General features: G+C 42.8%; 1 protein-coding gene across 2 annotated transcripts in view; it reads right to left on the bottom strand.

Moving 5' to 3' along the window:
* The window catches only part of PDK3 (pyruvate dehydrogenase kinase 3), a 67,351-nt gene that overhangs the window by 28,159 nt on the left and 14,426 nt on the right, over positions 1-24,766 (bottom strand). For both annotated transcript variants that reach the window (XM_049643615.1, XM_049643614.1), the window contains exons 2-5: positions 15,922-16,063; positions 12,089-12,160; positions 8,069-8,253; positions 6,333-6,422 (exon numbers count right to left, since the gene is read on the bottom strand). In XM_049643615.1, the coding sequence (XP_049499572.1) occupies positions 6,333-6,422; positions 8,069-8,253; positions 12,089-12,160; positions 15,922-16,063 (489 nt within the window). The remainder of the gene's footprint in view (positions 1-6,332; positions 6,423-8,068; positions 8,254-12,088; positions 12,161-15,921; positions 16,064-24,766) is intronic.

The following is a 24,766-nucleotide window of genomic DNA, read 5'->3' as shown; positions in this document are numbered from 1 at the left end:
GAGAGAGAGGAAGAGAGAGAGAGAGAGAGGAAGAGAGAGAGAGAGAGAGAGAGAGAGAGAGAGAGAGGGACAGCACGAGTGGGGGAGAGGCAGAGAGAGAGAATCCCAAGCAGGCTCTGCACTGTCAGCGCAGAGCCTGACACGGGGCCCGAACTCACGAGCTGTGAGATCATGACCTGAGCCAAAGTGAGAGGCTTAACCGATTGAGCCACCCAGGCATCCCCCTACTAGATTCTTTTAACGTATCGGTTTCTTGTGCTAACATGAGCGGGCCTCTGTTACCTGCAACCTCAAGAGCCCTAAGTGAGAGTGTAAGACATTATCTCTGAACCAGAATAATGACATGCTCTCAAGATACCACTTGTATGCTATTATGCTAAGCAATAATGGCATGTAGCAACAACACAGGCAAACTAACATCACTGTGAAAGCTGACTTTTGTACCAAGTATTTAAGTCTGTACCTTTAAAATGATCTTACCACAGGATTTTCCATTTTATTTTCTGGTTTCTTAACAAAGAAAGAAGAGGAAAGGGTCACAATGGAAGGCACCTCCCAGAGGATAATAGGAACAGCTTTACAACACTAATTCCAGCATTCGCTACCACGAGTCTGTAATTTACAGATGGTGAAGGTAGATATTAATGTGCTAAATAGGCAGCAAGGAGGCATGCTTCAATGTTCTGCACAGTCAATCAGTGTTATGCAAGATGCACCCCACGTTTACACATTTATACAACCATCCAGTCAAAAATAAAAATGTCCCTGCCCTTCTACATAAAAGTAGTTCTTGTGGTCTGTCTCAGGAGACCTAAGTATGGTACCATTGTTAGTTCAATGAGCTAAGATGTGTAAGGCTGTGAAACGCATGCGCATATGGAGGCATGTGTGTGCACGCCCAGGTCACGTGGGCTTCACATGTGACTGTGCTGAACTCGGGCAGGATCTTCACAGCTGAGAAAATCAAGAGTAGAGCTGTCATTAAAACCCGGAACCCCTGCTTCCTCTACATCAAGCTTCCTAAAACAAAACAGAAGGACAAAAATAATCAAGACTGAGACAGGATGTGAGAAGGCCAAAAAACCTGAGAAGTCTCATAGGATGTGAGAAGGCCAAAAGGCAATGAAAAAAATACCAGCTACTCGAGAAAGAGGAAGGGAGCAGTAAGACTTCGCTAAGAGTCCAAAGACACAGACACAACTTTCTTCCACTCTCTGACAGTTCCCAGGAATACTGGGACTGGCTGTGACACGTGGGCCCTTTGAGACCTTCTCATCATTAGAGAGACTCTGGGGCCTTTTTGCTAGAAAACCCAGAAAAACTTCTAGGCCTTTTGACCGCTGGTGCTCTCTGCTTTGTTCGTTCTGTCTCATTTTGAGCCAGAAAGAGCCTGTGCTCAGGTGTTCTGACACTCAGAGAATTGAGAGGAGGGCCCAGAGGGAATGAGACGGGAGGTGACTGTTAAGATTGGCTTTAGTCCACAGGGAGAAGAGACCTTCAGGTTTCCTTCTAGGCTGCCCAGTCTGTTTCGCCACAGTAGGAAAGCTACCTGATTTAAGGCCAATACCCCAGTGAGGAATAAAGACCATACACGCTGGGCTGGAAAAACCATTCGTATACAGAGATGATGAGTATAGCAGATGAGATATAGGAAGGACTCCAACCACACTGATACAGAGGACAGAGAAGAGGCTATGCTGTCAGATGTTCAGTTCATCCAGGAAGGTCATGAGTGATGGGCACTCACGCTGGACAAGATGAAACAAATACAATGGATCTTGTAGAGACAAGGATCACTCACCGTATTTGTGACTGCATACTCATCTGTAAATGTGGTATGAGCTCAAATGTATAAAACAATGTTCTCACTGAGTTACAAAAATGGGTCATTTTTATTCTCTTTACCCCTGCCCTCCTTTTCTGAACTTCCTTCAATGAGCACTTTTTAGTATTTTGCTAACATGGCATTAGTCCTCTTCACTGACCCAACTGCGAACACGAGCTGGATGACCAACAAAAACGCTCGATAACGTGGGAAGCCCTAAAGTAGAACTATTATTATAAATGTTAAGTTCGACTGCACGTTTGAATATACAATTACTCCCCCGCCAACCTTTTCATGGAAGGCCAAAGCCTCTTCGTTCCATATGGATCGGTTTTGGGCTCTAGGTCATCTTTCTCAGGTAAGTAACACCACATGTATGTATGAATTCCAACTCCTACTCCTTGAAAGTCTACTAAAGGTAAAGATACCTGTGAAGCAATGTGAGTTCAGGTTCCTTCTGCGATTTTTCCTCAGTGCTGCCCTGTAACCTAAGAGTTATCTGTTCCCTGTCACTTCATTACATTTTTAAGAGACTCTTCTTTATCAAGTCTTTCCGAAGCATTCAACTTGATTTTAATGGAGAGAAATCTTTTTTCTACTCGTATTTCTTCAGTTTACATAATATTTATATAAATTATGGAGTCACAACAGGTGGAAAACTTATACCAATGGTTTGAGGACAAGTAAGTGGCCCTTAGTAAGCATCCACCTCACCAGGTGGAAGGAGCATAAGAGCATTCTACAGAGTATGCACGAGCATACTCAGCGTGCCGTGGGGACCAGGAGGCATGATTTGCGAAGGGAACGAAGGTGGCAGAAGAGTTGATTGTGTGAATGTAGCTTGATGTGTTTCTGCACTTTCAGAATCTGAAACCACGCTCCGCTGCTGACTTCCTTAAGGGAAGAGGCTGTCGAAAAATGCAAAATCTGGTTTAAAAGATAAAGTAGGAGCGGGGAACACGCGAGCCCTTCCTCCTGACCACGAGAGCGAACGTGTGCTGGGGGAAGCGGCAATGCGCGGGGCAGAAGGGCATGGAGGGTAGCGGGGGATGATTTTCCTAGGCACTGGCATCGCCAGGAATCCAGGCTCTAAGTCATGCCCACAAGCGGCAGAAATGATTAAATGAGTACACAGTAAGCTTTATTCACAGTACAGCAGTGGTGCCACTGGGTACAAAGTGGAGAAGGGCAGGAGAGAGAGTGGAGCCAGAGCTGTGAGTAAGCACGGGAGGGGGCAGGGAAGGGACCTGTCTGGCCCACGGTCAGACCATGACCACAAAGGACAAAGGAAGTGGAGCCAGGAGGTAGACCGGAGGCATAAACATCTACTTTCTGTCTTTCAAGTATCAACTGAACCGCTTTGCACATCTCTTCAGCTAGTTTTCAGTGCAAAACTTCTGTCCCTAGGAGTGATGCGAAAGCAGAGACGATCAATTCCAGCCGTTGAGAAATTTGCAGCGCAGTTAGAGGGACCAACGAAGTACGAGGAAGGCCGGGACCGGGGAGCATGGAACAGGCCAGGGAAGAGCAGCGCAGTCAGTAAGTGGCGCGAACCCACAGGTTCTTTTCACCTGAAGAGTCAAGGGCAGCGGGCTCGTCCTCATCCTCTCTTACGAACTGACTCACGTTAGCGCCGCTTCCTCCCTCTGCTCTGAGAAGTGCTACCAGTTGCCTAGAAGTCTGTTACTTATCTAATTGTATTGATTCGCGGTTTAAATCTCTCTGAAAATTAATGAAAGACTGCCAAGAAACAATGAGATGATAAACATGAGTCTGTTTTCTACAAGTTGATCGTGAATAATGGCCAGCATATGCCAAAGTACAGATCACACTATAATGAACCCTGACGTACCCATTACTACACTCAGCGGTGTTCAACACATGTCAGTCTTTTCTGCTGCAATTCTGAAGCAAAACTCACATGTCATTTTATATCTCTTGCGGTATTTCAAAGATACCTTTCTAGAAGCTAGGACTCTTTTAAAAAAACATAATCACAACATAATACCACATGTAAAAACAACAGTATTTCTTCAATGTCAAATGTCCAATTGTCTTATACATGTCCTAAATGACTTTTATAAATATTTCACAGCTTATGCCAGAAAGGAAAGTAAAAGGTGCCAACCTATTATATAATTGACAGTATAAACGAGAAGCCAAATGACTTGTACGAGGCCCAAGGACTACTCCTGGGAAACCTGCCTACAGTCCCTACCGGGTGAGAGCCCTGCTTTAGGAGCTCTCTCTAGATCAACTCATTTAACCCTATGACAAAGATGACTTACCAACAGCACCATTTTACAGATGAAGAAACTGAGGCCCAAAGAGATTACCTAACACGTTCAAGGGTGCCCAGCTAACCCAAATGTCCATCAACTGATGAATAAACAAAATGTAGTATATGCATCCACTGGACCATTACTCAGCTGTAAGATGGAATAAAGTACTGACCCACATGCGATGTGGACGAGCCTTGAAAACATTCTGCTCAGTGAAAGAAGCCAGACACAAAAGGCCGCATGTTGTGTGATGCCACTTACGAAAGTGTCCAAAATAGCAAGTCTATAGAGAGAAAGTAGACCCGTAGCTGCCTAGGGCTGGGCGGACGGAGACGATTGCCAATGGTCATGGAGTTTATTTCCGTGATGAAAATGTGAGGCTGACTGTGGTGATGAATTCACAACTCTGCACCTGTGCTAAAAACCACTGAATCGTGTGTATACTTTAAATAGGTCAATTGTACAGTATGAGAATTCTATCTCAATAAAGTGGGTTTTATTTTATTTTTTTATTTTTTTTTAACTTTTATTTATTTTTGAGACAGAGAGAGACAGAGCATGAACTGGGGAAGAGCAGAAAGAGAGGGAGACACAGAATCTGAAACAGGCTCCAGGCTCTGAGCTGTCAGCACAGAGCCCGACGCGGGGCTCGAACTCACGGACCATGGGATCATGACCTGAGCCGAAGTCGGACGCCCAACCGACCAAGCCACCCAGGCGCCCCATAAAGTGGGTTTTAAAATAGTAAATTATCAAAAGGATTAAAATTTGTCAAAACAAGGAATGTCTATTGACCATCTTATGGGCATACGCTAAATTCAATATGAGTCACAAAACCAATGTAAAACACAAATGCTTATAGTTCAAAAGAAAAGGCATATATTCAGTACATAATCAAGTTCCTGTGCTTTCTGGATTTGTGCCTTTTTCTCTACGAGCGGGCAACTATCTGAACCAGGCTTTCTGATTCGTAAAAGCCAGTGGGCTAGGTCTGATGAACACAAGCTAGGACAAGACCGATCCTGCTCCCCTTCTACCCTGGGGCCTGCAGAGGTCATGATCAACCACAGGGTTATCTTGTGAGCGAGCAACCTATAGGACTCCTAGGGAGCTGAGGCTGGGCCTATATTCACCTTATAACTGACATCATTTGAATGAATGTGTCCTAAGTAAACAGAGGCCAGAACAGCTCAATGATCCTTGGGTATACTAAGGCCACCATGCCGGGGTCCTCCTCCCTGGGTTTAGCAACACCCAGGCTATGCAAATGGCACAGATCTTCCTTACCTATCACTGCTAAAGGTCTGGTCTGCTCCCCCACTGCAGAGGCTGCACCTGTTAGGCCATCTACCTCGTCCCTCTAAGCTCAAACAGCAAAGGTCACTCTGCTTGAGGTGGGCTTGAGAGCTTGGCCAAGAAGACAAGGCCTTCTTCTGCCTCCCACTTAGCTACACAGTTTAGAAAAAGAGCAACTAAACTCCTTGATGAAAAACGGGAAGGACTGTGGCCATGAAAACTTGTGCGTGTTTAGGGGAAAAAGAGGAGGACCACAGTAGGAGATATAATCTTTGGGAAGGAGCAGTTTGGGGATCTGAGGCTGCACAGAGTAACCATAACATTGAAAAAAAATTGAAAAGGTCCAGGCAGGTGGGTCACTTAAAACAAGTAAGGCTTTGTGGAGGTAACATTTATCTTAAATGAACAACGAGGAAACTGCTGTTCAAATTACAAGTGCCTGGGTCCTAGGATGTATGGCTGCAGGGCTCCATTCTACTCTGAGGCTACTAGAAGGGTGTCTGGGTGGATGGCCAGTGAACCCATGAGGCTCACATGCCACACAGATGCCCGAACCTGGGGTGCACATCAAAAGGATGTTGAAATGTTACAAACCTGTGAATTCAGCTGAATTTTATAACACGGATTTATATTTCCTGGAAGTTTCAGGTACTGGTAGCAATCCAAACTTAGAATGCTACTTAAGCTACGCAACAGTTCAGTGTTTAAGATAAAACTATACGTAAAACTCCAGTCAATGAGGTAGAAACTCCTATTTCGAACAGTGCTAATTATACATCTTTTCCTGAACTGTCACATATTTGGCACAAGTGGCTTGGGCCCAGCCCGATGAATGAGCCAAGAACTTAGCACCATAACGCTAGGGTTGCCTCAATGAGACCACAATCCTATTTGAACTCCAATCACTAACACGATAGTGGTCTCCTTACCTTTCACTACGTCAGCCACATTACAGGTGGGATCGATACTTCCTATGTGTTTAGGATGAGCCGGATTAGTATCACCACCAAACAGAAGAGCTAAACAAACACAAAAGGGAAGGGAGAGATTAAAAGCAATGCAGGCAACTGTAGGCTTACAAGCTGTAAAAGGATTGTCTTGTTTTTAAGAATCATTTTAGCATCCACACTGACTTAAAGTGACAGAACACATATAATGGTGGCTGATTGGCTCCACTGGACCGCCGGGTGCTATGAGTGGGTCCAAAAGCAGTGACACGTGCCAGCTGTCCAACCCTTTTCTCCCTGACCCAATGTGACATGGAGGAAAAAGTTATTTTCATCCTTAGCCAAGTTTACCCACCTTCTCCATACCACTCCAGACAGTGATTCCAACATTCACAACATATTTAGAAACCGCAGACTGCCCTGTCGGTGCAGGCTTGCAAAGTATCTTTGCTGTGAGCACCTCAAGTGCCTCCGTAACAGAGATTGTTCTCCAGAGCAGTCTACACGAATAGTATCCGTTCGAGTATTTTTTTTTTTTGCTCATTTTTAAAAGTACATTCAAACAGTTTCACAACACACAACATCTGTGAAATTTTACTCCTGAATAAAAGCCAAAAGGAGCCCTCAAGAAAAAAGTCACCTAAATCCAAATGTTTATAGGTGTAGTTATTTTCAAATCGGACAGAAATTGGAGATAACTTGGATTCCACAAAAGCGAATGCTTAAATAAAGCAGGGGAGGTTTTAAATTATGAAAAATGACAAATAAGGGCATTAGGCCAAAACCTATAGTTCCAACTGATCAAGTGGAAGAAAGAGGGGTACAACCTTGCTTAATCAATGGCCCAAAAACATGTACATATACACGTACACAGACACAGTAGGTCACAAATTATGTAAGTAGTTTAAATCAATAGTAATTAGGTTGTTTTTTCATTTAAATTTCCTATAAATTGTTATACATTCCTATTTTTAAAAGATATTCATTTGGGACCAACCCACATGTATTAATTATTTAACATTCACTTATCCAAACAAATTAGTAAAGATGTTCTGCCTATGTTCTGCTTCAGCAAAGAGGGTGATTTAGACCCTAGACATGGAGGTGCTTTTCCGTAACAATTATGAAATCAGGCAAAGAAACAAGGCTGAAAACGAGCCCAAAAGTTTTTTGTGGCAAGAATTAGTTTGTTTGTTTTTTTTTTTCTTATCTGCTTATCATCCTGGTGAGGGGACTAAAACTCTGCAAGAGATTATGGTTTCACAATTCACTTAATCTGATTTCAGTGATCACTGTGAAATTAAAGATCAATTGCCTCAGGCTGTCATAATGCCAATTTAATATTCCCAGGATCAATGTTTTTAAAACCAACAAGGAGACCACGTAACATCCCGAGTAAAACATCCTCTCGGAGCGTCCTCCCAGGGACACATCCAAGCAGTGCGATGCCTTCACTAGGAAGGTAATGGCAGAGGCTTAAAGGGCGAGCAGAGTTCCAGTCTCTAATATGAGCATCAAATTTCAAGGGTCTCTTTTAACAAAGAATGCTAAAGAATAGCTTTTTAACAGACAGGATTTACTTGGGAGAAACTAAACTAGAAATGAAATTTCTACATACAAAAATGCAGATCAGTACATTCTAAATCAAGCAACAGGAAAACACTGGGGAGAAATCACTCTGGGTACCCATTCAAAAGTGGACCAAAACCACAACTTACTGTGCTGGTTAATAAGCATGCGGAAAGAGATGCGGTTGGTATAGAACCGATCCAGAAAATACTGGATGTTACTGCTAATGAACGGATCAAACCCAAATTTCTCCTTGTATTCAATCACTCCTTGTGCCATTGTAGGAACCACATCATTGTGTCTATTTCTGACTTTAATCAGAACTTGCAGAAAGCTGTGTAGGAGGGAAACAAAAAGAGGTCAGTCTTTATATTTCATGGGCTGATGCATGAACTTCCCAGCTCTGTCTCTGGATTTTCTATGTGCTGGTATTTTTTTAAGTAGAGACATAATCATTATAGGCTACAAGGAAATATTCATGAGAAACTAAACTATTACCCAAGTTTTTGCGTGAAACTTTCTAACAAAATTCTTTCAAAGACATAAAAAGTAAGAGGTTCTAGTTAAAAAAAAATGCTCAAAGATCTTTGTAGTAACCCAGTGACTTTCTGGAAAAGCAATCACATATAATACAGGTTCTATAAATTTTTGGTGAATAATTGCAGAACATATTAATATTTCTTCTGACAACATGAGGACAGTCTCCCCATATCTCCAAGGATTTATTATAAAGTCTCAAAGCAACAGCTTCCATGAATAAACAATGCGAAACTTCTTAAGAGTAAAATTTTGAAATGAATTTCTCATAGCAGTAAAACAGAGCGACAAAATATAGATAGAACAAAGGCAATTAAAACAAACCTACAAGTATTGTGGTATATTACTATAAAGATACAGAGGGGAAAATATGTACTAAGAGTGGTAACTAAGAATAGAAAGACAAGTCAATGGAACCAAATAAAAAGCTTGGAAAAAGGCGCAAGGGCAAGTAAGTCTGTACATAAAGTACATAAAAACTTAGCATATTTATAAAGTGGTGTTCCAAGTCGGTAGGGAAACAATCAAATTAGTTGGGACAGCTGGCTAACAATTTAAGTCACATCCCAATTTCAAGTCTTAAGCCAAAAATTTAGTTAAAAGATTTAAATGTGAAAGAATGAAACCACAGAAAAAATAAAAGAAAATCGGGTGAATAAGTATATAGCATAGCTTGGGGTAAGGAAGGCTGGTCCAAGATGAACACCATAGGTAGAAACCATGAAGAAATAAATGATAGTACTATGTAGAGTTTCAGCAATTCTATAGGGATACACATTACAAAGGCCAAAAAAAAAAAAAAAAACAGGGAAAACTACATTTACAAGAGCTACTGCTATCCTTAATAAAGGAAAAGATGAGCACCCCAACAGAAAACGAGGCAAGGGATCTGGTGTCAATGGGAAATTTACCACAGAGAAAATGCAAATGCCAGTAACTTCTCCTTCAAAATAGTAACAGAAAGGCAAAACAACGCAATAAATACTATCCTCCGCTTATCAAACTGGTGAATAATAACCAGTGTCATCTAATGTTTGTTTATTTTTGACAGAGAGAGACAGAGCATAAGTGGGGGAGGGGCAGAGAGAGAGACACACACACAGAATCCGAAGCAGGCTCCAGGCTAGGAGCTGTCAGCACAGAGCCCGAAGTGGGGCTCAAACTCACAGACCGCGAGATCATGACCTGAGACGAAGTCGGATGCTCAACCGACCGAGCCACCCAGGCGCCCCAATTACCAGTGTCATCTAGAGCAAGGAAGCATAACTGATGCATTTCTAGGGGCAATTTAGCAGCATATATCAAAAGACCAAAGAGAGTCATTCCACTCTCAGGAACTGATCCCAGGAAAGTAACAGGACAAGGCCAACAGCTGTATTTAAGAGCTATTTTTTAGAGCCCTGTTTAGAGTAGCAAGAAAAATACAAACCATTCTAAAACTCAATGACAGGAGGTCAAATCACATGACTTACCTGTAGATGGATCATTTTGAAACCATTAATAATGGTATAGAGATCTATAATGCCCACAGTTATTTTTGTAAAACATTGTGCACATATAAAAATATGGATGCCTAGGAAAAAGTATGGAAGGAAAATGTTAACAGTAGTGGTCTCATGATAATGGAAATTTGGAGTGACTTTCTTTTTACTTATCTGAATAGTCTCATGTTTCTCAGTGATGAAATACTTCTGTAACCAATACATACATACAAAGACATCAAAGATGAATAAATCAACCATGAAACTGAAAGGTCATAATTATCCAGAAGACATTTCAAAACGGACAGTTTGTCCTCTACGTAACGTTCTTTCCAACCTATTTAGAAATTAAATATCACTAAAGCTTAAGATTTCATTATAGTAGAGAAACACCTCACCTGACTGGAAGGAAGGAGACTTGCCTCAAGGGCTCAATTCTCAGAAGCTTCCCCAGTCTTCCTGGGCTCTTCTTAACTTTATCATCATGGGAAGTAACCTTGTGCTCTAAGCCGCTTTCACTTTACTTAAATGATCTCCCTGCCCGGGACTCCTGTATAACCTCTCCCAGACTGGAAAAGGCTACCACCATGAGTAAAGCCACTCGCTCACCTTCCTTTCCTTCCTTCGCCAGGAGCAGCGGGCTTCTGAAAACCCAACTATCTTAACTAGCTGTGTGAACCAGGGCAGGCCATCAAAACTCACTAAGGGAGACTGATTACCATTATGATCTCACACACAATGGATCCAGCACTTGGCAGTTTCCAAAGTGGGCTCATGTCCGTAAGTTGCATCTGACCGATAACCTGTTCCAGAAATTGAGACAGGATTCTGGGAAACATACAGCCGCAATATTATATACTTCCACCAATCTATACCCTACAATTTGAAGCTAGAGAAGTCATCCTAATGGCATCAAGACAAACTGTTACTAGCTAATGACTTCTGAGAAAATGAAGCTTCTAGATTCAATTCATTTAATTTCAATACCTTAAATGGCAGCAATGGCTTCTAGCAATGAAAACACTGCATCTGGAGCTCTAATCCAATGCCTCCCCTCCACAAGTCACAAATCCATCAACAAAACACCTAGCAAAGTATAAAACAGGTCAGGATTCTTCTTCCTTAAATTTTAATTTACAACTAAACTGGAGCTAGCTACTCAAGGCTCAAACTGGCGGCTCGGGCACTACGGAACGTTGTAAAGAACAATGTACTAAGGAAATGGAACAATGACTTACGGATCCAAGTTCTGCTACTAGCGAATATTACCACGTGGGGCAAGTCAGTTCACTTCTCTGACTTCAGTTCCCTGAGCTGTACATTGAAAGGGCTGGGTTCAATGCCTCGAGCTAAGGTTGCGTGAATAACACAAAGTTTCTTGGTTCTTTTTCCGGAATGCCTATATAAGGCGTTTGGTGCCACAACTATGCGGACCAGGCTTCTACGTAGAAATTCTTCAGGACAACAGGCCTGCCCTGCGTATTCGCTCGTGTGTATGCGAAACAGGAGGAAAGTGATGTGAAGGGGATACTTAATTTCTCTTGGGGTAAAAAAGAAAACCACACTCAGAGCTGGGGTTAGTGTTTTTCAGTTAAATGAAAATGAAAAAACAGAAACATTTTCCATCTGCAAGAGAATTTGAGAATTCAGCAGCCTTCATGCGTCATAGCAACAAGAGAATTCAGGTCATTATATTAAAAGCACACTCATTTATGCTGCTCCAAAATAAAAGCATTACAGTTTTTCCGAGCTCAAATGTTATATCGCCTTGAAAATTAAAAAAAAAAACAATATCTGTAAAGGACTGAATAGATAAATTTGTGTCTATATAGAGGCCACTGCATTCTTAAAACCACCACTAGGTGGAACATTTACTGCGATATTTACAGTGAGGGGCCTGCGCCAGTTCACCATGAGTTTAAAAGCAGTAAGAACTAGACCGTGAAACAATGTTGAAGTCATTATTCCTTTTGTGCTACGTTAAATTCTTAACTCAAATTAAACATGTGACGTCAAGTTGTTACCCATTAACAAACCTAGTGCTTTTGTCCAAATTAAACTTCTTGGTTCTTAATGCCACGAGTTCCATTTACCAACACATTTTTTAACGTAGAAGTTTGTACTTTCAGGTAAGTTTGGTACCATACTTACTTATCCAAGACCTGTGGATCCTCAGGGCTCTTATTCTCGTATTCTAGGAGTTCAAGAAAGCTCTGCATATACCTAAAAAAGATGAGTTACTGTGTTAATTGCCAACTGTGTTCATTGCCATCCATTCCTCCTTTCCCACGTCCTAACAGCAGCCCAAATTTTCACTCTGGTATCTCCCCTATCTCCCCCTCCCCACCATGTAGCCCAGGTGCTGCAGGGGAAGCTGATGCCATGCAAAGCTCCTGGGTGGCCTGATTTTTCTCTGGGTAATGGTATTTTTCTCATCACTGATGACTAACTAGTCCAATAGGCATTCCCCTGAACACAGGGACCGGCTCAGGAATGGTCATACCGCCCCAATTCAGGCCAGTGAAAGAGAAGACATGGTCCAGGACTTTGGGAAAGAAATTACCTCACTCTGCTTTTTGTACAGTGTGCCATGTGGGTGTGGAGCCTGGAGATGTTGTAGCTATTCTGTCACCAGGAGGAAACCCAGCCTGAAAATAAAGCTAATGCCGTGGAAAGCAGGGCCTGGATAACCTCATGAATCTCTGAATTGAACCAACACCAAAAGCTCATCCTTCTGGCTACAGGAGCCAATTTATTGTTTCGTTGGGTTTTCTGCTATTCACAAACACATTCTAACTGGTACACCAAATCTACAGTTTGATTAGCCAAAAAGTACATATCTACTGTAAGAAACACTATGTGACACCAAAGCACACGCTACGAACTTGGAAACTACAAATAAATGTTCCTTCTCAGAGTTAAACCAATCTCATCAATACTGCATTGGAGGAGAAGGAATGCCTCTCTGGTCCTCAGAAACAGCTTCTGGATTAAAAATAGCTACATATCTCAATCAGGGGTCAGTACAGGAAATAATGTGTCCAAAATAAATATCTGGAGAACAGAGAAAAATGGGATTGAGAGAGGCACATTACTGGAGCAGCTGTATCCAGACAGAACCTGCTGGATCTGGAGGGGATTCAGAGATGCCAATTACTCAGACGTGCACCATCTCTGCTTTGGATCTGAACATGCCCGGAAAGAATTATCCCTGAATATAATTATTTCGAACAATTAATTACCACTAATCCTACTAACCAGCTTTGGAGAGAGGATGAGGTACTCCAACAACAAAAACTGACTGTGGAGCACATAAATACATCAACAGGAATAATATTTTATTAATCAGCCTCACTTGAACTTTGTAACAATGCATGACACTAAAAGTATGCTCATCTCCAGATATATTTTTTAAAAGCCTCTGGGCACATCAGGCTATGAGTTAGGTACTGTTGAAATCTTCAGGTCAAACCTCTCGGAAAGGCCAAAGTCAGCCATACGCAATAAGGCCCTCTATCTAACACGCCCGCAGAATTCTAGGGAGGTAACCCATCCTTTCCAGAGGGGTAGTTCATCTAAAGAGCCAAGTCATGAACAGAGAGGAGCCAAAGATCACGTGGAGCTGCCCAGCCCGCAATTCAAGAGAACAAGGAGAACACGCTCTAGCGAGGTGGGCTTCACAGCCTGTTTTAAGTAAGAGTCACTATTAAGAGGAAAAGGAAACAACAGCTAAGCACAATGTGTGATCCTAAACTAGATTTCTAAATTGGGGGGGGGGGAGGGTTACTTAAAACAAAAAGAGCACTGTTAGGCCAATTCATGAAATGGGAACAAGTTGTCCCATATTAGAAAATATCACTGGACTGGGGCACCTGGGTGGCTCAGTCGGTTAAGCATCTGACTTCGGCTCAGGTCATGATCTCACGGTTCATGAGTCCAAGCCTTGCTTCGGGCTCTCTGCTGTCAGCACAGAGCCCGCTTCAGATCCTCTGTCTCCCTCTCCCTCTCTCTCTCTCTCTCTCTCTCAAAAATAAACATTAAAAAAAAGAAAATATTACTGCATCAATGTTAAGTTCCCAAATTTGATAACCATACTATGGATTTCTAAGAGTTGTTCTGAAAGAGATATATACTAAAGCATTTAGGGGTAGAGGGACATGATGTCTACCGTTAACCCAAATGGTTTAGGGAAAAAAATAATGTGTGCCATATATGTACCACATGTGTGATATACCATAAACATACACACATATATACATACGTGCATAGAGAGAGAGTGAATATGAGAAGAGCAGAAGAAATGCTGCCAGATGTTAACAATTAGTGAATCCGGGCGAAGGTATATGGGAATTCTTGCTACTAGTCTTGCAAACCTTTCTGTTACATTGGGAATTATTTCAAAGTTGAATTTAAAAAAAAGTTAAAAATGACATGCATAAGTTTGGAATGGCTATGGAAGACAAACAGGAGACAAAAAAAAGAGCTGACCCGGTCATCTGAGTCTATACTTTGCCAGCAAATCACTTTGAAGCCCGTGAAGTAGCTTTTACATAAGCAATAGGTTTGACTGTCAGCCTCCGCCACCAGGCCCAGGGGACTTGACGGTCATCTAGCCAACCTACAATCCCCACGACAATGACCCTGATAGTGAATTCACATTTTCTGGAGAAAATTTTCTGATGATGGTCTCGAAGCAATCAAGAAGTCTCACGCAAACAAACACTCGTCGATCCGGAAATGAGCTACGCATCTGGGGTGGAAAGCAACCTACTTTGAGAGCCAAGTCACCGTGGCCAGCTCTCTGACCCGCCCCGGACCCCAGGGCCCCCGAGCCTGCCACAGCGAGGAGCCGCTGCTTGTCTGGAACGGAGACTGGTGCCCACCCAATATACTGCTTCTCAGACGATTCAAGCTTAGCCCTAAGAACAGATTATAATTAATATTACTGAGGAATCACGGCTGAATGTCCATTCTCCTTCGGTAGCCTGGCTGCCATTAACCCTTTAAATGCCAACTAATTAATAGCTCCGTTCGCCTTCTATCTGTCCCCATCATTCCCTTCCCCTAAAATGCTGTCCCTGCCCCTGCCCCCTCCACCCATCTACCCAGGGGCAGTGCAAAGCCACAGCAGCCTCTTCACCCCCCCCACCCCCCCCAACACCCTCTGTGCGCTTCCTCTGTACTGGCTTGAGAACACTTTTTTATCTGGCCTCCTTAACTCGTCCAGCTTTCTTGGTGACTTCTACCTTGCTTTTTATAATACACAGGAGACATGCAAGTGTTTCTTGACCATACACAGATGCCTTTCTGAAAATATACCACCTGCTCTTACACCCTACCACTCGCCAACCTCACCCTGCTCACCTAGTGACTGGTTTGGTGACACATTTGACTGTCCCAATTCAGTAACCATGCCTGAAGTGTCAGAGCTGTACCCGATCAAACTTGATGTCACACTTTGCTCAGATTTTTTCTATTTTTCACAAGGCAAAGGAAGCACATTAGGTACTGATATTTTTACAATCCAAGGTTCTCCTTTAAACAACTTCATTTTCTCGAAAAGAAATACTGCCTCCAAGAAACTCCTTCAACAGGAAAACAAAAGGAGCAAGGCTGAGACTTGATCAAAGTGGCAACATTCCCTTACCCAAAGGATGGCAGACCAGTGCCCAGAGGTCACAGCATTGTTATTCCTGTATATTTTTCTGTACCAATTTTTGTTCCGATGGGCAATTACACTTATAACCAGAAAAATAAGATTTGAGAAGAAAGCGGTTAGTACACGTGAGAAGTATTTTCATTAAGACAATTTTAAGTTGTCACAAAAACAAACGAAGAAACACATATAACTGCTTGGAAAACTCAGCTATCCCAAATGACTCATTCCTACACTGGCATACGTGTACTTTTAGGGAGAATGGTCTCAATGCCAAGTGTCCAGAGCATCATGGGAAGACCCATCTAAAGCCACATTATTTACTCACCAACTCTGTACCAACCCCACCGAAGGGCGGTTAAGCAAGTTATCCGGCAGAAGATTAACTTCTCTCATCGTGTTAGCCAGTCGTACAGGAAGCTCCTTTCGCAGAAACATATATGAAGTCTTCTCACACGCATTATCTCTCCCTATTAAGAGATAATAAATGTTCCATGATTTTATAATCTAACAGATGCAATAACAGAGTGCTCTCGTGACGGCACAGTTACTGCTTAAAAAGAGAAAATTAAACAATCCTAGGGTCTCCAGCTAAATGTTTATCCTCTGAAATTGCAAGCTGAAGAAAATTTAATTAGAATAGAAAAAGAACATTTATTCCAAGAGGCAACCTTGAAAGCAGTTTTTTTTTCTAACACAAATACATTGCTAGGGTTACCAGCAGTGATATAAAAGTGACCTGGGATATAATCTGAACTTGTTTTCAAATAAACACTGTGGGAAAGCTGCCAAGTACAAAAGCAGGAGAACATGCAAATCCACTCCTGTTTACAGGGGTTTCCAGAATGCAACAGATCCACTCATTCCACAAATATTCACCTACTGCATGTTGACTCATTCCTAAGGTTTTCTTCAAACGTGTTTCTCCAGGAACCAGAGCTTTGTCACTCTGGGAAGTGGCCACAGACGTACTCTGATCGGGACACAGGGCTCAGGACGTGCCAGAGATACCAGCTCACAGGTGTACTCAGAAGCAGAGTGACCTACTATGGCAAGTCCGAGAGGGTACGACACAGTGTCGACCACAAAGACAGAGGTCAGAGAGTCTTCTGTCGGTCGCCCTGAGCTGGTGGTGCATAAAATTTATGTAACTAGGGCAGAGAGAGAGAAAAGGTACCCAGCCAGCAGAATGAGGAAACATGAACCACTTCCCCAGCTGCTCTGTGACCAGAGTGGTTCCACGTAGGTTTTGCCCCCCACTCCCCAGGTCCTGCTGTAAACCTGGATGATGGTTGGGGGATGGGGTTCATGACAGAAAGGACATGAGCTTTGGGGACAGAAATGTGCTTCGGCCCCAACTCCTCCATTTTGGGGGTAGGAAACCTTGGGTAAGCTTCTTAATCACTCTAAATCTCAGCTGCCTTAACCTGTAAAATGGGGATGAAAATTCAGTTTCTGTAAAGACTAAATGTGATAACGTGTATGGAGCCTGACACAGAGCAGGTGAGCCATAAACATTAGTCCTTCTCCTACTCTCCATGATACTTATGGGTCCATCCCAACTCCTTCACATTCCACAGGCCTTCCTGATGCTCCATACTGCTGGGAGGATGTTCAGAGATGGGCAACCTTGAGACCAGGCTCAGAGAGAAACAAGCAAGGCTCAAGTAACAATCTTCTTTTTCCTTCCTTTATTCTTTTTTTTTTAATGTAATTTATTGTCAAGTTAGCTAACGTACAGTATATACAGCGTGCTCTTGGTTTTGGAGGTAGATTCTGGTGATTCATCACTTACAACACCCAGTGCTCATTCCAACAAGTGCCCTCCTCAATGCCCATCGCCCCTTTTCCCTTCTCCTCCACCCTCCTCCAACTCTTCCCATTCCTCCAAACATGATACAGGCCACAAATCAGAGATCCAGAAGTAAATCTGATTTGCTAACACTTGCAGCCAAGTTCTGGTTTATTCCTTTCCTCTTCCCGCTGAATAAGACTAGAAATAAAGAATCCACTTTTGAAAGTCATCTGCAGAACCTTTCTTTCTCCTACTGACCCCTGAGTCCCATTCTCCATTTTAAAAAAAGTTAGAGTAAAAGATTAGTCTTAAACAATTCATCCCTTACTTCGGTTATTCTAAGTGAATATACTGAATGAAGGCCCTGGGTACATCTTTAATCAATGATTCTGTCTTCCACTTTTCCCCCAACTAAGGAAGAAGGGCGTGGTATCCCAGCAACGACCTTCCATCACCTCCTCTATGCACACTTATTTGGCTTTAGATGATTAACATTTAAAAGGACTCCGGCTGCTTTGCTTCAGGTAATATATATCATTCCTAAAATGTTTCATGTAATTCTTAGACACGAATCATTTTAAATGCACTAAAAATGCTGATTTTTAAATCATAGTGAATTGCACACAAAATGAAGCACGTGTTATTATCTAAGGTAAAAGGTACATCTAACTTTTCACACACTAGGAGAAATACTTAGCATCCTGGTTAAATAGAAAAGACACCTTTTTTTTTTTTTAAGCACAAAAGAAATGATGAAGTACTCCCTGGAGGAGAAGGAAGTGAGGGAACAGGAGAGAAGAAGCCCACGGGGGTTGAATCAGAATGGTGAGTGGCAGTATGAACTTGGGATTTAAAAAAATTACCTGAGTTTCTTGACACAAAAACTTTCCATTTTCAAACTGCCATGTCCGCGTCAGTAGCAGCAAATTGGAAGCCTAGGGTCAGGGGAAGGGGAAGGACCAGGAGAAGTGGGGGCAGGCTGGCAGGTGGCAAGGGGCGGTCAGGTCCCTGTCTGTGCTGGAAACCCACAGGGCTAGATGGTTTCAGAATTTCAAGGTTATCAGATTTTAGGAAGGTAAAAAGGAGTATGTACACGTATTGTGCAACATGGTCTATTATACAGACACAATACAGCTGCAGTGAAATCTGCAAACATTTACAGAGAGCAGGACAGAGACCATGGCCTCAAATAAGTTCAGGTCATGTTTTGCCACCAAAGGCATGAGAAAACAACTTCAAGTTTTAGAGGTTTTTGGACTTGAAAATTCAGATAAAAAACTGCAGACTTGGGGCACCTGGGTGGCTCAGTCGGGTTAAGTCTCTAACTTCAGCTCAGGTCACGATCCTGCGTTTCATGAGTCCGAGCCCCGCATCAGGTTCTGCGCTGGTGGTACGGAGCCTGCTTGGGATTCTCTCTCTCTCTTCCTCTCTTTCTCTACCCCTTCCCCACTTTCTCTCTCTCTGTGTCCCTCTGAAAATAAATAAATAAACTTAAGAAAAAAAAAAGGCTGTAGACCCACAGAACAGTAACACCAAGATCATGTGCCAGACTTAGACTTGGGTTTGAATCCTGACTTGAGGCTCAGGAGCTCTATGAAGGTGACATGACTCTTCTAAGCCTCAGTGTAGCCAGCTGTAAAATAAGAACAGTACCTGTTTCACAGAACTGCGTTAAGGGTTAAAAAGTGCTTAACCTTTAACATTAACAACGTCTTAAAATTTAGAAGAGGGGGCTCATTAAATAGCCATCACTAATGATGCCAGCAATGATAAAGCAGAGAAGCCTGAGGCCACAGGGTGCCAGACCAAATCATCTGATACTTGCTAAACCCCCGAGAGCCCGACTGCATTCTGGTTCAGTGTGGTTGCCTCCGCTCATTTGGTGATTCTACATAATTAAAAAGGGATTAAGAGGGATTAAAGTATGTTGTGTCCCTACCTACCACTTTTATTTATTTTGAAATAAAAGGCCTTGACGCATACATCGGTCAACTCTGCACAAACTAGAAAATTCAACAACTAGGAATGGTCTAAGATAACCAAATACCAGGAAGCCTTTATTCTAGCCATCTTGGATGATCAGCCTGTTGTCAACCACCATAGAAACAACCATGTTTTGTCTCTAGACACCCCCCCCCCCCCAACCATGGCACCAATGGGAGTACCTCATCTACGGCAGCTCCTCAATGATTTACTGGAAGAACAGAGAATACTTTCGGAAGTTTGTAGTTTTAAGAAACAATACCTGAAAAATCTGTTTTGACTCCTACATTCTTCTTTAGCTTTAGAGATTAATTCTTTGTACTCAGGTACCTTAATTATACAGGGGGGTAAGCCTTTTTTAGTTAATTAGTGAACCTAAAAATAAATATGAAAGGCCCAATTTTTTTTAACCTTTCTGTGGTTTTCCTTATGTAAGTTGAAAGTATTTTATCCCATGTATTAATATTGGATATTCAGTTTAAATTAAATCAAAGGGTTCTGACAATTTTTTTTTTTAAGTAAACCTAAAAAAATCCTTTTGGTTGTAATTGAATGTCCTCTCGGAAGGCCTCAAGTTTTCTAAGTCTTCTGGCATATCCGGTATTTTCCAGTTATTCTTTCCAGTTATTCAGCTTCATTTTTTCCCCACTTACTTGGCTTCCCTACATTCCTTAATTTTGATTTTCCATTTTTATTCCATATTTCTCTATATGCTTTGCCTTATTCAATTTTACCAGTTAAATTTTTTCCTAGTATCTGTTGGAAGGATGATGAGGGAGTGGGTGAAGGGCAGGGAAGATTCTGAGCTTAACTACATTCGTGTGTATTTCTTTTTTTAAATTTTTTTTTAACATTTATTTATTTTTGAGACAGAGAGAGACAGAGCATGAACGGGGGAGGGTCAGAGAGAGAGGGAGACACAGATCTGAAACAGGCTCCAGGCTCTGAGCTGTCAGCACAGAGCCCGACGCGGGGCTTGAACTCACGGACCGCGAGATCATGACCTGAGCCGAAGTCGGCCGCCTAACCGACTGAGCCACCCAGGTGCCCCGGTGCGTATTTCTTTAGTTTCTCATGCTCATATGATGACCTTTCAATTCTCTTCTGTTCTCGGTTTTTCAAACTTTGCCCTTTCATTGAGAAGTTGGAGACAATTACTACATATGATTTGCTTTGTCTAAAGAGGTTCCAAATAACTTTCCATTCACCAAGACACAGGATGAACAGACACAGAAACACAAATGACTTTTGAGCAAGTGCAGGGAGCCCTCTCGGTGACGGTTACCGATAAGAAAGGAGCGTTTGACTAGCCTTCTGAGAGCAAGAGTTCAGACTTATTCTTTATACCTGGTTTCCATCGTGGCCTCTGTCTGGTAAATCTTTAATCCTCTTCCTGATTAATTTACAGGAAGCAGAAAAAAATATTTCTTCAGTTAATAAAGTGACCTGATAATGTCTCTTATAATTGAAGCAGAGGGTTGAGCACATGCCCCCCAAAATGGAGAGTCCCCTGTCTGCATTACTAGTGGGCTTTGTCCACATATTTCAGCTTTAACACTTGCGGGGGGTGGGGGGTGGTTTGGGAGAGGTAGTAATGGAATCACGGAGTGAAAAAGGAGAGCAGTAACAGGGAAAACTATAGCAAGGCATCAAAAACCAACAGATTGATCAGCTCATTCTAGTTATGCTGTTTTTTTCTAAATACCGTCAATTACGTGTATGAGTCTGCAATGTATTTTTACCATTAACCATACTCAAATGGGGAAAACGTAACTGAGAAAATAATATCTTAGGGACAGCTCCGGTTTTTCTCCAGTTACATTTATAAGATTTCGATCTTTTGAAAACACTGAATTTTAGAACCATGATCAATTAATTTTTGGACTTGCCAGGGCTAAACAATGATTAATTGGCCTTCAAAAGAAAAGTGTCCTTCACTTATACTTTTAAAATATTTACTCTGTGTCCAGAAGTAGTACTTCACTGCCTGAGAAGTTTCACAGATTTCCTTTATCTGGGAAAACTTATTCCTGAGTGTAGACATCAAGATATGTAGACTGGGGCGTCTACCAAAATTAAGGCTGCCTCTATTCTAGGTCAGACCGTGTTTTGGTTATTATTACTAATAGCCAGAAACATCAGAGCCAAAGACGGGATTTCACACACACCGCATTCCCTGGCAAATTCAATGCCCCGACAACATCCAGACGTGACACTACTTCTTTCAGCTCAATGTCTATTTCATTATGCTCACCAATGCCATGGGTTAGGAATTCAGACAGGATGCAGGAGGGATAGCTCGTCTGGGACCTCAGCTGGAAAACTCAAAGGCTGGGGCTGAGGAGGCAGTGACTAGACGGGGGACCTGGAAGTTCCGAAGGCTCCTCATTTAGAAGTCTGAACCTTGGGCCGATGACTTGCCAACTAGGATTGCCTACCAGAGCACTATCTGGTGGCCTCTCCATCGGCCTGCTCACAGCATGGCGGCCTTGGGTTAGCTGGATTCTTGCACGGGTTTGGTGAACAAGGTGAAGCTGCATGGCCTTTTATGATCCAGGCTCGGAAGTCAAACAGCTAGTCACAAAGCTTGTCCAGATCCCAGGAGAAGGGGACAGATCCTTCCTCCTCTTGAGAGAGGGATGGTGAGGGCACACGGTAGGAAAGCATCAGTGTGGCCATCTTTAGAAAATAGGATTTGCCCTATGATCATGAGGAGGTGCAGAGGATGATTTCTCAAATTACATTTTATTAAAATTTTTTTAACATTTATTTATTTTTGAGACAGAGAGAGAGCATGAACAGGGGAGGGTCAGAGAAAGAGGGAGACACGGAATCCGAAACAGGCTCCAGGCCCTGAGCTGTCAGCACAGAGCCCGACGCGGGGCTCGAACCCACGGGCCGCGAGATCATGACCTGAGCCGAAGTCGGACGCTCAACCGACTGAGCCACCCGGGCGCCCCTCAAATTACATTTTAAAGCACTCTTTAAAAAACAAAAGCACTCTTTGATTGCCTCAACTTATTTCTTCTGGTGTCATTTTTGAGCAGCCATTTATTTAGTTTAGTTTGTTTTTCACCGTGGACTTCCCTCAGACATCTGGTGACCTGTGCTTGTTCAGTAATGCTTGAGGGTGAAGCAGCCTTCAAAGACGAACGAAGTGAGGACCGCAAATATCTGGTTATTAAGGGCTTCTGGGTGGGGCCCTAACAGCACACCAGGATCCCTAATTCTCCTTAAGTAGTTCACTCGATGCCATTAGAGAAGAGTCCCCTGGTACCCTCTACTTTCCCTACAGATAATTACCTACCTACTAATGTTCCGATGGTTGGGGTAAAGGATGACCCTACTGTTCGCAGACTTCCAGTTCATCCTCCGGTTTTCAGCCAGCCAGCCCTATCTGTCACTCCCGTCCTCTATCTGTGGTACGCTACTGAGGCCGAAGCCCCCTCCTGGGCCCTGCTGCGTCCAGCTCAGCACTCTCCTTGGCCACAGTGCCTTCTGAGTATGTTCTGGACCTGAGCTGTCCAGTGCTGGAGCCGCCAGCCATGAGGAGAAATTTGAATATTCAGTTTTCTTATGAGATCAATGATGATAAGAATACTCTTATGCTTCGGATACACATACTTAAGTAACTAGGGGTAATCACGTTCTCTACAACTTACTCTCAGATGGTTCAGCCAAAAAGGCATGTGTTGAGAGAGGGGCAGGGCAAGAGACAGGAAGAGGGATAGACAGAGGGGGGAAAGATAAGAAGCAAATATGGCAAAGTAACTGGTGGATCTAGGTGCCAGACATGGATGTTAACTGTAGTATTCTTACAACTTTTCCTAAGGTCCGAAATTTTTCCAAATGAAGAGTGTGGGAGGGACCCTGTGAACAACCTAACTATCCAACAATAAGGGAAGAGTAAAATAAATCACGACATTGTATATTTACATCGGGAAATATGGAGTCATTCAAAAGATTGTTTTTAAAAGCAGTCTCCTAACAGAAAGGTCTTCCTATGTAACTAGAGCCATTCTATTTTCTAAAAAGAATACAAAAATCTCACACAGAATGTGCTACCATATGCAACGGACGTGCGAAGCTCGTGTTACCTTCATGTAATGATTGTGGTTGTTCTTATAGGGAAGGAGGGTACAGGCTGACTATGACAGGGTCATTAAGGTAGGCGAGGGTCACTGGACCCTTCCCTGAGGGGCATCCAGGTCTGTGCTGAGAGAAAGTGACTAACATCCACTAATGCCCTCATCCTCTCTCTTTAGAGTCCTGTTCACTCTCTGAAGGTAGACATGTGTCCATAAACACACTCGGGAGAAACCCGCCCTTCTGTACGCCAAGTGAGGCCAAAGCAAGTTGTAAACGGGTTTCACCATAGGCCCACACTGTGTCCTCTGCCTGGACAACCCCTCTGCCATTTCCCCCATTCAATGAGTTCTATCTATGTCCTGTGGGTCCCAGGATTCCTCAGAATTCCTCAGAAGACTGAAGAGCCCACTGGCACAAAATCCAACACACTGTAGGTGTTTAATAAATATTTTCTGCTTAGAACTGAAAATAAAAACACCTAGCAAGTTTTAGAATAAACTTACTACAGCAAATACAACTCAGGGATGCAACATAATATTTGCTGGTAATGGCCAATTCCTCTTACAGAATGACAGATCACTTCATTCTATATATTTGGTCAGAGGTATTACATCTTTTAAGTTAGGGGAAGAGGAACCCAAGGGAGGTAGGAAGGTGAAAATAGAGCGGCAGTAACCGTCAGCATGGTGTGTCAGGCCACAGAGCGGAGAGAAAAGGCATAGGTGTGTTAGGAACTGATCCCACAAACAGAGCCCGGTCCAGCCAGAGCATGTGAGTAACATGGCAACCGCAAAGATTCCTATCAACCTAATTCCGGGAGGGGGTTTAAGATCTAGTCCTAATGGTGGACTGGTAAATTACATGACGCCTTGTTGTCCTGGAAGCAAGAACATTTAAGTCAAGGTCACACTGCACTCATCCTCGAGGTTAACTGAGGCAAAACGTTAAGTTAACCGCTACAGTGAATGAAGAGGATCCAAAGCCAGTCACGCTCCAAGCACAAACAAACTGAAAGTGCTGTTTCTTGGAAAATGGTCAGTTTTTAGAGCTGGGACCTTCAGCCAACAAACCTTAAAGTAATTAACATCCAAGGTTAAGAGCTCCCTATGCAGCCTTTGTTCTTAGCAGTAAGCTGATTTCATCCAGGAAGTGCTGTGTCACTAACTTCCTGTAATGAAAGCAGTCACCATCTACTGGGCACCTACCACGTGCCACACCTTGCGCTCCATGTTCTCAACCGTACAGGTACGACGAGCCTGTGGTCGGATGCTAGCATTTTGATTCTGTAGCTTAATACACTGAAGTG

The sequence above is a fragment of the Panthera uncia genome, chromosome X (genome assembly GCF_023721935.1).
Source record: "Panthera uncia isolate 11264 chromosome X, Puncia_PCG_1.0, whole genome shotgun sequence".
NCBI classification, from domain to species: Eukaryota; Metazoa; Chordata; class Mammalia; order Carnivora; family Felidae; genus Panthera; species Panthera uncia.
Note: the sequence above shows the minus strand (reverse complement) of the source record. Positions and strands in the feature narration are given on the sequence as shown.